This window comes from Protopterus annectens, chromosome 7.part0, assembly GCF_019279795.1.
Source record: "Protopterus annectens isolate FY-2018-M chromosome 7.part0, PAN1.0, whole genome shotgun sequence".
Taxonomy (NCBI): domain Eukaryota; kingdom Metazoa; phylum Chordata; order Ceratodontiformes; family Protopteridae; genus Protopterus; species Protopterus annectens.
In genome coordinates, this window is record NC_056739.1 from 854,300,629 (window position 1) to 854,314,832 (window position 14,204).

The 14,204-nt window shown below is 40.7% G+C and overlaps 1 protein-coding gene across 2 annotated transcripts in view; it reads right to left on the bottom strand.

The window, feature by feature from the left end:
- Positions 1 to 14,204, bottom strand: part of NOL8 (nucleolar protein 8) — a 1,174,909-nt gene that overhangs the window by 41,399 nt on the left and 1,119,306 nt on the right. For both annotated transcript variants that reach the window (XM_044077406.1, XM_044077405.1), the window contains exon 16: positions 8,242 to 8,324. In XM_044077406.1, coding sequence (XP_043933341.1) covers positions 8,242 to 8,324 — 83 coding nt within the window. The remainder of the gene's footprint in view (positions 1 to 8,241; positions 8,325 to 14,204) is intronic.

A 14,204-nucleotide genomic window follows, 5' to 3' on the forward strand; every position in this document is an offset into this window, starting at 1 on the left:
CTACCTGGGAGACATCCGTGGTCACTGTAGCTACAGGTAGTTGTGGCACAAAGGGTCATCCTATGGTCACCTGGTCAGACCGAAGCCATTATAGGAGATCTCTCTTGCATAAGTCTGCGATTCTGACTAGGTGAGACATGGGAAATTCTTGTAATGACCATTGAGCAAATAGAAGCCACTGAAGAATTCTCATATGCATTCTGGCTAGGGGAACTAAGGTGATCGTTGAAGCCTAAGTCCCTAGGAGTTTCAAAATTGTCTTTGCCTTCACTTTGTTTCTAGGTAAAAGTTTGGCTATTTGTTGTCTGAGAACATAAACCCTGTCCAGCGGAAGTCATGCCATCATGGAGACGGTGCTGAGATCTGCGCCTATGAATGTAATATGTTGACAGGGCAACAAGGGAGATTTTTGTAATCTGACTGTAATCCCTAACCAGGAGCAAGTTTGAAGAATGGTGTCCCTTGCCTGATGAAGTAGATACCTGGTGGTGGCAGTAAGGAGCCAGTCGTCTAGGTGTGGAAACACTTGGAATCCCAGACGTCTCAAGTGAGTCATGACTACTGTCATGCATTTGGTGAACACTCTGAGGGCTGTAGTGAGAACAAAGGGCAGAGCTCAAAACTGGAAATGACTGGCTCCCAGCCGGAAGCTTGACTCCTTGATGCTCTGTCCATTTTTATGTGTTAGTACATATCTTGGAGGACGAAAACCACCACGAAGTAGCTCAACAAGTTTATTCCAATACGAACATAAAAAGCATAAACGCTCTTCATACACCATACAACGCGTTTTCGTCCCAGTAATTAGGACTTCATCAGATACAGTTCTAACTGTCCACTACACCTTTTATAGTCGCTTAATGACTAATTAAATCATTAAAACGACCTCTATTGTTAAAACTGACAAATCCAAAACCTAGTAACCTCATACATATTCATTAATTTCATGAATATTAAACATGTATTCTTAAAAACTTTTCATTTAATTAAAAATTGTGGGCTATTAAACATTATTAGTCTATAATCAAATGAATAAAAATGAAATAATATATATGTTTGACATTGTCACTACTTGTTGATATGTATTCATTGCACAAAACTCCCTCTAATATAAAGAAAGAAAGAAGAAACTACACTCAAAACAAGTGTAAAAAATACATATTCTGTTTCAGCTTCCAATGAATATAAACCTAACTATAAAATGTAAATGGATTAATAGTACTGGATAAAAAATGTGATTATTAGTTTGCTTTGGTTGAGTTGCTACACTCATTTACTACACATCTTGGAGGACAATTGAGCACATCCAATTGTCTTTCCCTAAAAAGGGAAGAATAGACTGCAGTGTCACCATTCGGAACGTGGACTTCTTCACAGATTTGTTCAACTTGCTGAGATCCAAAATGGGTCTCCAGTCCCCTGTTCTTTGTGGCACTAAAGAATCTTGAGTAAGTTCTGAATCCTATTTGGAGTGGAGGGACTTCTTGGATGACTCCTTTGTCTAGCAACTTTTGAATTTCTACAGCTGCTTGTTCCCTTTGACTGGGTGGAACATCCAGGATTGTTCTGATCTGTGGGGCAGGATGGCAAAAGGGAATGGAATAGCCTCTGGATTTTATACTCTGTACCCACTTGTCTCTTGTGATATCTCGCCAGGCTTCTGGGTACAAAGAAACACGCCCCCCTGACTGCCTCCACAGTAGAGCAGACGGGCCTCCATTCAGGAACGCTGGTAGGGCCAGACGTGAAAGGAATAACGATCACCCTGGTTTTGTGGACCCCCTCTGCCTCTAGGATGATGTCTACCATTATTACCTCTCCCTCTGTCCCTGGAGAAAGGTTCACATCGTGCGTCTTGAAAAACTCTTTTGAACCACATTTTCCCACTCTTCTGACCTTTAGGATACGGTCTTGAAGGAACAGAAAAATGTACCCCAATGGCAGAGAGAGTTTTCCCTTCCTGCTCGCACCTGGTGAGTGTGTCCTTGACTTTAGGTCCAAAAAGTGAGGAACCAACAAAAGGGGCATTGGTAAAGGTAGACTTGAAGGGCTCTGCAAAGTTGCACAAGCGCATCGTGCCTCCTTTGGGAAACTCCAGAACCCGCTGCCCTGCTCGCTCCACCTGCTGCATAGGATATTAGTCTCATGGAGGAGTTAACAATGGAATTTAAGGTAGATAGCTGAGAAGTAACCTTTTCTGACATCCCCACAGCCAATGAGCCTTGGAGAGTATCTCCTAATTCCTTCAGGAGATCTCTTTGTAGCCTCATAAAGTGTGAAAGGTTGTTCAGCGATCTAAGGGTAAAAGTTGATGAAAAAAACACGCTTCTCATATCTGTCCATCGTCCGGGAGTCCTTGTTCGGTGGATGGACAGAAGAGGATGTTTCAGAAAGTTCCTTCGTGGTGGCTGCTGCCACCACCATAGCATCTACAGGAATGCCTTTCATAAGAAATTATTTTTCCACAGGTGCTGGCAAGAACTTATTTGGCCTCCGAGGGACTGGTTCCATAGTGTCTAGTGATTCCCATGCCTTTTGATTAACCACATCCAATAACTCATTAAAAGGCAGAGATACCCAGGAGGCTGAAGACTGAGATCCAAAAGCCTTCAGGGACACCGACTCCTCATCAGAAGGGTTGATGGATTTCCAGCTGCCTCTCTGTTTCAGGATCTCTAGGATATCTGCGAAGGAGATATCTTCAGAGGACAACTGTGGTGACCCTTATGACTCTTCGAGGTCAGTGTTAGAGGTGATGGACTAATGAGGGGAGTCAATATGCTTCCTTTTGCATGTTCTCTTTCGAGGAGCCTCCTCAGAAGGGCATTCTGGGGATGTCTCGGACGAGTGGGGCTCACCAAATGGGACTCCTGAGGCTCTGGATTTCTGCTGTCCTGTGGATGGGCTGGTGCTGAGACAGATGCCAGTGCTTCGGGGGGGGAAGAATATCAGTATCCTTGTGTAGAGCTGTAGAAGGGGACAGCATACTCCTCATCAGCTTGAAGGCAGATCCCCCCCAGCTCAGAGGACACCTCTGGCACTGAGGAAACAGAGGGAATCCCCGGCTCCAAGGAGATCAGCTCTGAGGCTGATGTAGGAGCCAAGCTCAGCCAAGCTGAAGCTCAGAGAGGTAAACTCGGAACTGAAGAAACTCAGGTCAGAGCGTTCCACCCCCCCCCCCGAAGCCGACCAGAGAACTTCGACCCCTAGACACTCAGGACTACACCAAGAGTGTCGGAGCAGGAATCGATTCCAAAATCTCCTGAAGGGGTCTTGGAACCAAAGAATCTACAGCAAGTGGTACCTGGCATTCCAAAGATCCAGCTCGGCTTGGAGGAGGGATCATCGTGGATGTAATAGTCATAGTCTTGGCTGGCTCTAGAACCGACTGGGTCAGAGCCGAAAAGAATTTAGCTAACACCAGCGACTTCAAAAGTCTGCGCACCACCATATCCACGTCATCGTCCGATAAGCTTCTAGAGGACCTGGAGGAAAGGGTTGGTGAGCGAGATCTCTCCAAAATAGAATATCTCAAGGTAGGGGAGACTGGTAACAGATCAGTGGACCGACTCTGAAAAACAGTCTCTTTCGGCTCCGAAGGCCTTGGAGCCGAAGGACTAGATTTGTCCAAGTCTATGATCTCCGTCGGTTCCGTGGGCTGTGGAGCCAAGGAGATCGATGCATCAGAGCTCTTAGTCAATTTTAGCGGCAGCTCCAATTGAGCAGAAGCAGCAGCAGATGGCCGTTTTGAAGTCTCGTCACTCTTAGACGAAGGGGATCTACTGGAAGAAGTGGTCAGTACAGCCTCCTCAAAAGAAGGTTTCAGGAGCCCTTTGAGTACAAGTTTGTTCTTTCTTTTCTGCAGAACCCGGGAGCTGAAAGAATGACAAAAAGTACAAGTTTCCTGGAGGTGAACAGCCCCCCAAACAATAAACACAAATGTTATGCCCATCAGTGATGGACATCATCTGAGAGCATTTCTGACTCTTTTTAAACCCTGAAGGCTTGGATTCCTTCTCTCTAGTTTCTTTTTGACATTTTAGGAAGGAAACCACACTAGAACAATAACAGGTAAAGCCTAAACACACTTTTATAGCAAAACTCACACACACAAAAAAATATTTAAAGTCTCAAACACTATCACCACACTATAGTAACACGTCTAACAAGACAGGAACAAGAACAACACTAAATTAAACAGGTACTAGGCCCTCTGACTTAAACTGACCTAGTAGAGTTGCAAGTGAGAGGGATGCACACAGGAAATTAGCTCTCTAACTGAAACAAGCTAATATATATAGAATAACTAACTTCTACTGTAAGCACTAACTACACCACTACCAAAAAATGGGAAAAAAGCAAAAAAGGCCTTGCGACTAAAGATGACCAACAAAAACACACACTAGCAAGATAAACAGCACTCAAAACTGCAGCACACAGTTAAACTATGGAAAAAAACACTAACTACTACTAATAAGCAATTATTAAAGCTAAATATAGCTTAATAAAGGGAAAAAAATGTAAGGTTTTTGAAGAACTTGGCCACAGCCAAGAAGGGAGCATCCAAACTCGTAGAGCGCCAAACGAGATCTGGGGAATTACACCGCTACATGATGGGATACCTTTCTGCCACGAGCCAAGTTCGAGACATACAGCTAGTGTATTCAGCCGAGTCGGAGCTGATGATCGGCTCCGAACCCATCCAGTAAGAATGAATGAGAGATAGGACAACATAACATCAACATCTTTCTGATCAGCTCTGTATGACGGATGACCCGTGACTCCTCTTTCCTTCTTACCCAGATAAACAGTAAGGGTATCTGTTGGGGTAGGGAGAACTGTGGACCAGAGGCCAGTTCACACAGGACTACATAATCCTTAGGGCCAATGCATACCTGACACACTGTTAATACTAGTTAAAAGTCTTAATGATGACCATTCAGCATGATTTAATTTGTCAAATGTAAAAAATTAGGCAAGGTGCGAGAAGTGGTTCAAAACAAGCATTATAAGTGGATCAAACTGCAGTTAGTATCCAGTAGTTCAATTAAATTCAGCTCGAGCCCAAGTAAATCCAAATAATTTATTGGAATCAAACGAACAGGACAGAACAGAACAAGACAAGATGAGCGCTTTCACTAAGGTTTAGCTTCTTCAGATCTTTACAATATCCGGTGTAAATCCCTCCCTTATATATTACAATCATTAAATACCAATTACACTAATTAAACAATTACATAAAAGAAGAAGAATAATACATTAAAAACATTTAAAATTAATATATCCAATGAATATTGTTATAAAAAACATTGTTGTACAAATGCAAAGCATATCAACTGTGTTATATGTCAAAGAAGTCTAATTACTAAGGGTAAAAAATGTCTTTTAAACATAATGGAAGCTTGTGAATATAACAATATTGCAGTCCTTCATGTGTAAGGTGAGAATGTTATATTTTGACATAGTAAACATTAAAAACTTCAACGAAGAACTTCATTATGTTGAATGTTATCAGGATTTACTAACTAATAAGGCTTTATGAGTATAATTCTTGAGAGGATAGTCACATAATATATTATAATAATGAGGTACTGGTACTTAAAATTAGTGTTAAATTGTATTAGGCATAGAAGTATTAGTGCTGAAAGCTGTATAAATGTAAATATAATATAAGTATATAAATATGTGTAAAAAAAGTGTATATGGATATTATACTATTAAAACTATGTGATGAATATAAGAAATATAAAAAATGTATATGAATAGGAAGCATGAATAGTATATATAAATATATCAATAATGTATGGAAATGTATAATATACCTAAGAATGAAGAAAAATGACATAGGTATATAGATACGTGTCTTGGAAAGTAAATAGAAAATTAATTAATTAAACAGAGTAAATGATTAATCGTCATGTATATAAACATGAATATATATATATATAATGTATGTGAAGTTATTTTGATTAATAAATGTAAATAAGTGAATAAGGGGATGAATAAATAAATATGGCATAAAGAATAAATATATAGCAATAATGTATGAATATGTAGAAATGTATAGTGGTAAGAAGGAAGAGCGTGTGAATGTGTGCAAAGGTGTGATCCGTCAATAAAGAAAGCAAATAAGACCTACATAAATATGACCATATAATGATAAGTAATGAAAAAAGTATTATATAATGAGATCAGGATGTCAATAATATGACAAAGATATGAACTTTGTATTATCATTTGATATGTCTTCTTTGTCTCAAATATGGTTTAATCGAGGCCCTCTCGTTCAGACCATGTCCTTTATCTGCTCTAAATAAAATTATCCAACCACTTTCCTTATTCTCAGTGTGGCATCTTATATTTCCACCTCTTATGTTATGAACGAGAGGGCCTCGATTAAACCATATTTGAGACAAAGAAGACATATCAAATGATAATACAAAGTTCATATCTTTGTCATATTATTGACATCCTGATCTCATTATATAATACTTTTTTCATTACTTATCATTATATGGTCATATTTATGTAGGTCTTATTTGCTTTCTTTATTGACGGATCACACCTTTGCACACATTCACACGCTCTTCCTTCTTACCACTATACATTTCTACATATTCATACATTATTGCTATATATTTATTCTTTATGCCATATTTATTTATTCATCCCCTTATTCACTTATTTACATTTATTAATCAAAATAACTTCACATACATTATATATATATATATTCATGTTTATATACATGACGATTAATCATTTACTCTATTTAATTAATTAATTTTCTATTTACTTTCCAAGACACATATCTATATACCTATGTCATTTTTCTTCATTCTTAGGTATATTATACATTTCCATACATTATTGATATATTTATATATACTATTCATGCTTCCTATTCATATACATTTTTTATATTTCTTATATTCATCACATAGTTTTAATAGTATAATATCCATATACACTTTTTTTACACATATTTATATACTTATATTATATTTACATTTATACAGCTTTCAGCACTAATACTTCTATGCCTAATACAATTTAACACTAATTTTAAGTACCAGTACCTCATTATTATAATATATTATGTGACTATCCTCTCAAGAATTATACTCATAAAGCCTTATTAGTTAGTAAATCCTGATAACATTCAACATAATGAAGTTCTTCGTTGAAGTTTTTAATGTTTACTATGTCAAAATATAACATTCTCACCTTACACATGAAGGACTGCAATATTGTTATATTCACAAGCTTCCATTATGTTTAAAAGACATTTTTTACCCTTAGTAATTAGACTTCTTTGACATATAACACAGTTGATATGCTTTGCATTTGTACAACAATGTTTTTTATAACAATATTCATTGGATATATTAATTTTAAATGTTTTTAATGTATTATTCTTCTTCTTTTATGTAATTGTTTAATTAGTGTAATTGGTATTTAATGATTGTAATATATAAGGGAGGGATTTACACCGGATATTGTAAAGATCTGAAGAAGCTAAACCTTAGTGAAAGCGCTCATCTTGTCTTGTTCTGTTCTGTCCTGTTCGTTTGATTCCAATAAATTATTTGGATTTACTTGGGCTCGAGCTGAATTTAATTGAACTACTGGATACTAACTGCAGTTTGATCCACTTATAATGCTTGTTTTGAACCACTTCTCGCACCTTGCCTAATTTTTTACATTTGACTTTTATCTTTATTTTGTGGCACGAGTGCGTTAATCCGTTGGTTTGAATACTTTACGCTTATTATGATTTAATTTGTGTCTTTAGCACTGTAACGAGTCGAAAATCCATAATCATCCATGTCAGGCCAGAAAAGTATTTACTAAAGGGTCATTAACCCCATAGTGGAGGAACCATCCTAAAAATAAATTAAATGAGTGATCGAAAGATACATAGGTTAATACTGGTGTAATAAAAGAAACAGAGGTGCAGAATAGGAGCACACAAAACTATACAAACAGAAAATAAAATAAAAATGGAAGGTAGAAGCAGCCTGGGGAATAATTACAGAAGAAATACTGTTCATTGTAGCTGCTTAGCTGTACAGGCACATAAGAAGATAGCAGTCACGGTCAAAATGTATCTTTTTACTGTCACTGAGTATGGATAAAGTGTTCTCCCGTGCTGTAACAATGAGAATGGATGGAAGCTGGACGGAAGGTAAACATTATTGTAAAAAAAAGATTTGCTATTTGAAATAATCCATTATTTACCTCAATTAATGAAGATCGTTTCTCTTCCCAGCTATCTCTTTGCTCCTCCAGGACTGATGGTCGACAGAATATTTTAGGACCCTCTAAATGAAATGAAAGTTAACAAAACTAAATTATTCAAAATAACACAGATAATACATAAAAACAATGAACAGAATGCAAACTAATCACACCGCTTTTATGTTCAAGTCACTAGTCTGAAACTTGGTCAAACTTAATGCAATTAAGTTAGAGACCTGAAGGTCTTACTGGTAAGCACTGCAACCCATAAAAACATAGATGAGAGTACTCACCATATCAGCTAACATCTGAAAGGGCACTCTGCTACAGTGGATAACTGCTGAGATTTCATCTTATGAAAACCTTCCCTCAGCACAAATTCTGGTTCTCTCTAGCTTTCACACTCAAGAGGTATACACACTTCACCTGGCAAACATGATTTCATACTCACACTCAGCTGTGCACTCTTCACCGGCATGCATCATGATTTCATATATCAGACCTATGACAAATTCAAATACACTGATTTCTAGTTTGCCACCCCCCCCCCCGCCGACACCGAGTGACTACCTGTAAAAGGCAAACCAGGACATCAGTTTATAAAACTTGTCAAATTTAATGTAGAAATACATCTGCCAAATGGCCAATGAGGTTGAGCAAGCCAAAAAGAATGTGAAATGGTAGTAAGTACCCACATCAATACAGGCTCTCTGGTGGTCAGTTGATAATGTGAATTGTACATGTTTTATATCTTACTTTGAAGGGCCCTCAACAGTGAGATCATGGCTAGGAAGAATCTGGAGCACGACAAAAACATCCTCTCGGCTTCATTTTGTACTGGTGGCGTTTGGAACTGACCCTCTGTTTCGACTCGGCCGTTTACAAAAGCTCAAGGTCTCCAACTAGCTTGTGGCTTACTCCCTAATCCCATGATGCTCTAGGGAATTCCCCAGAACTTGTTTGCTGGTATACTAAAATGCGCATATAAAAGTTTAATTATTTTATAAGCCAAGAAGAGGGTCAGAGAATATTAGATGCCAAACAGTAATCCCTCAATCCTCCAGGAGCCAAAGGCTGGAGGTATGAGGGTAGGACATAAGAATGAAGGCGAGATGGACAACTCACATGGAATGTTATGGTGAGTATATAACTTCTTTATGTGATGTTGTCCTGTCTCACCTTCATTCTGCACTGGTGGGACAGTGTCTCTAGCACCATCTTTCTTGGGTGGGTCACGGGAGAGCATTCTTCAGAACAGTGGACCCAAAAGAGACCTTGTCCTTGGAAGTCAAATCCACTTTGTAATGAGTGATAAAGGTATGAGGCCTTGCCCATGTTGCTGCAGCACAAATGGTATCAATTGGCACTTTTGCGCGAAAAGCAGAAGAGACAGAAATAGCCCTGGTAGAATGAGCTCTTATTTTGTCTGGAAGTTGTTTGTTTATGGACTGCTAAGTGAATGTAATGCAATCTGACAACCATCTGGATAGAGTGGTTTTAGCTACTGAAGCACCTTTCATGCAGTCTGAAAAGGATACAAACATTCGGTCAGTCTTTCTAAAGTCCTTTGCTCTGTGCAAGTAGAAATGTAATTGTCTATGTACATCTAGTTGGTGTAACATATATTCTGCCTTGCTGGCATACCTGGGGAAAAAACTGATAAGTCTATGGACTGGTTTAAGTTTGATTCTGAGCATACGTTTGATAGAAAGGATGGGTTTGTATGAAGTGAGACTCTGTCCTTATGGAATAGTATATAAGGAGGTTTGATGGACAATGTTTGCAGCTCTGAAACTCTCCTAGCTGAAGTGATAGTTACTAAGAAAATAGTCTTCTAGGTTAGAAAATTTAGGTCACAGGATGATGCAGGCTCAAAAGGGGGAAAGGATTATATGGATAATACAAAATTTAGGTTCCATGGGGGTACAGGTGGTTTAATGGGTGATTTTAACAGGTTAGTGCCTCTCAAGAAAGCTTTGCAAAGTCTGTGGGTCATAATATTCTGACCCTCTTCCCCAAAATGAAAATTAGAGATTGCTGCTAATTGAACTTGAATAGTAGCTGCAGCTGCCGCCTCCTGAAAAAGCTTTGCTAAGAATTCCAGTGTGGAGGATATAGCTGTAGAGAAAGGGTCAATATGATTTTCCAAGGCCCAGGAGGAAAATCTTTTCCATTTGCTGACATATAATCTTCTAGTAGAAGCTTTGAGAGAAGAAATCAAGATATGTTGCACTGAAGGTGAAAGGTCAGGTAGCCTGGCTATGTTTGGAATCGGAGCAGCCATGCTGTCAACTTGAGGGTTTGAAGAGATGGATGGAGTCTTCCCGATGGGTGAGTCAGAAGATCCGGAACTGGGTCCAGAATCCAGCACCCCTCCTGAAGATAAGGCCACAAAAAAGGGAGCCAGATATGACGAGGCCAGTACGGGGTGACAAGTATTAAGGTCCTTCCAAATGTGCTGGCTTTCTGAAGAACTGTGGATATCAATGGAAAAGGAAGAAAGGCATAGAGAAGATCTCAAGGCCAATCGTGTACAAGTGCATCCCTTGGGGATTCCCCCAGAGGGGGGATTAGGGCAAAGTGGCTGCTGCATTTGGCATTCATGGATGTGGCAAAAAGGTTGCAGCAAGGCTGGCTCCATTTTCAGAAAATCATTTCCGCTATGTTTTGTTTCAGGGATCACTTGTGAGGTATTAGTATTGCCCTGCTGAGTTTGTCTGCTATCACGTTGGATTTCCCTGGGATGTGCATTGCCACCAGAAAGCATTGGGAGGCAGTTGCCCACTGCTATACTCTCAGGGCCTCTCGACAAAGGGGGTAAGATCTGGTTCCTCCTTGTTTGTTTCTATACCATACAACTGACATTGTCTATTTGGATCACAATCGTTCCTACCAGAAGAGAGTCTTGGAATGCCTGCAATGCAAGAAGCACCGCTCTCATCTCTAGGATACTGATGTGTAAGTGGGCCTCGTGATCCTGCCAAGTGCCTTGGACTGTCCTTCCCTGACAATGCCTCCCCACCCTATCTGGGAAACATCCATGGTCAGTGTGGCTAGCGGTTGTGGAAGAACAAAGGGTCGACCTAAAGTCACTTGATTGGAGTGAAGCCACCAACAAAGGTCTCTCCTGCAAGATTCTATTAACATGATCCAGTGTGACATCGAAAGTTCCTGCATGGACCACGGAGTGAACAGCAGCCATTGCAGAATTCTCATGTGCAGCTACGCTAACGAAATTATGTTTATCGCTGCTGCCATGATGCCTAGTACTTTTAAAACTGTCCTTGCTTGAATCTTCCTTTTGAAAAGAAGGTCTACAACCTGTCGCCGAAGGGCTTGTACTCTTTCTGGGGAAAACTTTACCATCATTTTTGAAGTGCCTAAATCTGCACCTATAAAAACGATATGTTGAGATGGCAATAAAGCAGATTTTTTGTAGTTTATTGTGATCCCGAAACGAGACCAGAGTTTCAGAGTGGTGTCTCTTCTTCTGTTAGTAGCTGCTTGGTGGTGGTGGTTAGGACCCAGTCTACATAAGGAAACACTTGGAATCCTAGACATCTCAGGTGAGCCGTAACTACTGACATACATTTGGTGAACACACTGGGGGCTGTAGTGAAATCAAAGGGCAGAGCTCGAAACTGGTAGTGACTGCCTCCCAGCCGAAAGCGCAGATGACTCCTGGATGGCCTGTCCATTTTTATGTGGTAGTACACAATGTGGAGGTCTACAGAGCACATCCGACTGTCTTTTCCCAAAAAAGGCAGTATCAACTGCCGTGTTACCATCCGGAACTTTGTCTATGTTACAGATTTGTTCAATCTGCTGAGATCCAGTATGGGTCTCCAGTCCTTTGTTTTCTCTGGAACTTAAAAGAACCTTGAGTAAGCCCCAGTTCTTATTTGTTTTGCGGGAACCAGTTGGATGACTCTTTTTCTAGCAACTTCTGTATTTCTAGGGTTGCTTGTTTCCTCTGACTGGGTGGAGCATCTGGAATTTTTTTTATGTGTGTGGTGGAAAAGGGTATGGAGTAACCCCTGGATAGGATGCTTTACACCCATTTGTCTTTTGTTATTTTTAGCCAGGCATCTGGGTACAAGGATAAGTGACCCCTGACTGCCTCCAGAGAAGGACAAATGGGCATCCTTTCAGGAGTGCTGAAAGGGCTTACCAAAGGAGGATTCTCTGTCGCCCTGGTTCTGCGGACCCCCTCTGCTGCGTGGCCGGCATCTTCCATTATTGCTTCCCCCTCTGCCCCTGGGAGAAGATTCAGCACACGTGTCTTGAAAAACTCTCTGGGATTTTCGAAACCACATTTTTCCTCCCTTTTGACCTTTTTGGATACGGCCTAGATAGTATGGAAAAGCGGACTCCGATGGCAGAGTTTTTTTCCTTCCTGTTCACACCTGGTTAGTGTGTCTTTGACCTTAGGCCTGAACAAGGATGAGCCATTGAAGGGGGCATTAACAAAGGAAAACAAAGGGTTCAGCAAAGTTAAACAAGTTCATCCAGGAATACCTCCTAAGGGAAATTCCTGAACCCGCTGCCCTACTCGCTCCATCAGTTGCATAAGAAATGAGCCTCATGGATGACTTTACTACTGAATTCAAGGTGGAGAGCCGAGAGGACACTTTATCTGATACCCCCAGTAGCTAATGAACCCTGGAGAGTATCTTCTAGCTCCTTCAGGAGATCTCTCTGTAACCTGGTAAAGTGTGTAATATAATCAAGGACCTGAGTGTAAAGGTCGCTGAAGAAAACATGCGTTTTCCATACATGTCCATTACATGCAGTCTTTGTTCGGGGGATGGACAGAAGAGAACATCTCTGACAACTCCTTGGTGGCCGCCACCACCACCATAGCATCTACTGGGACACCTTTTGTAACTAAGGTGTTATCCACGGGGGATGTGATGAATTTATTTGGCCTTCGGGAGACAGGCTCCACTGAATTCAGTCTGTATGGAATTGGTTGTGCTGAGACAGACACCTGTGCCTTTGGGGGAGTAATGACTGGATCTGAGAATGGAGCTGCCCAGGGGGACAGCTCTCTCATCACTTCGGAAGCCCCTTGCCCATGATTTGAGGAAGCTCCCAGTTCTGAAGAAATAGAAGGCTTACCCGCTCCTAGGGAGCCAATCTCACCCATGTCAAGGCCCCAAGAGGCAAGCTTGGATACAACAACTGTCTGATCTGACTGTCCTCCCCGGACCTGACCAGAGAGCGTAAGCTCCTAGGCTCCTCAAGCTCAGACGGCACCAAGGAAGTCAGAGCAGTAGTTGGAGCCAAATATCCTGGAACAGGTTTATGCTCCGAAGGCTCCACTATGATCAGCTCCATGCATTCTGGGTCAGAGGAGGAATCAAGAGTGATGGGGTAGGTCCACTCGGTTCCGGAACCCTCTGCACCACATGATCCAAATCATCTTCTGACAAACTCTTGGGGGATTGAGAAGAGGGGCAGGAGATCTTGACCTTTGTAGTACTGGTGATCTTAATATCAGAGAAACTGGCTCCAAGACAGGGGACCGGCTCTGAGTCTGCAATACCAACTTTTTTTCCGAAACAGGAGGAGCCGAGGTTGGTGGTTTTTCGGGCTTGACAGATTTCGGGTTCGATGAAGACATTTTTGGTACTTTGTTAGTAGGTTCATATTGATCTGATGAGTTAGATGAAGATCTTTGGTCGATTTTCCAGATTTAGGAGGCGGCGAAGGGGTTTGCTTTGTAACACTTTGACCTTCTCCTAAGGCTTCTGAAAAAGAACTCTTCAACAATCCCCTCAGTATCAGCTTATTTTTCCTTTTGAGGAGAACCCTCAAACTAAATGAGTGGCATATAGAGCAAGACTCTTGCAAGTGTACTGTTTCAAGGCAGTACACACAGTCAGTATGGCTATCAGTTAAAGACATTTTTTGAGAACACTTGGAACATTTCTTAAACCCTGAGGGTGCAGTGTCCTTTA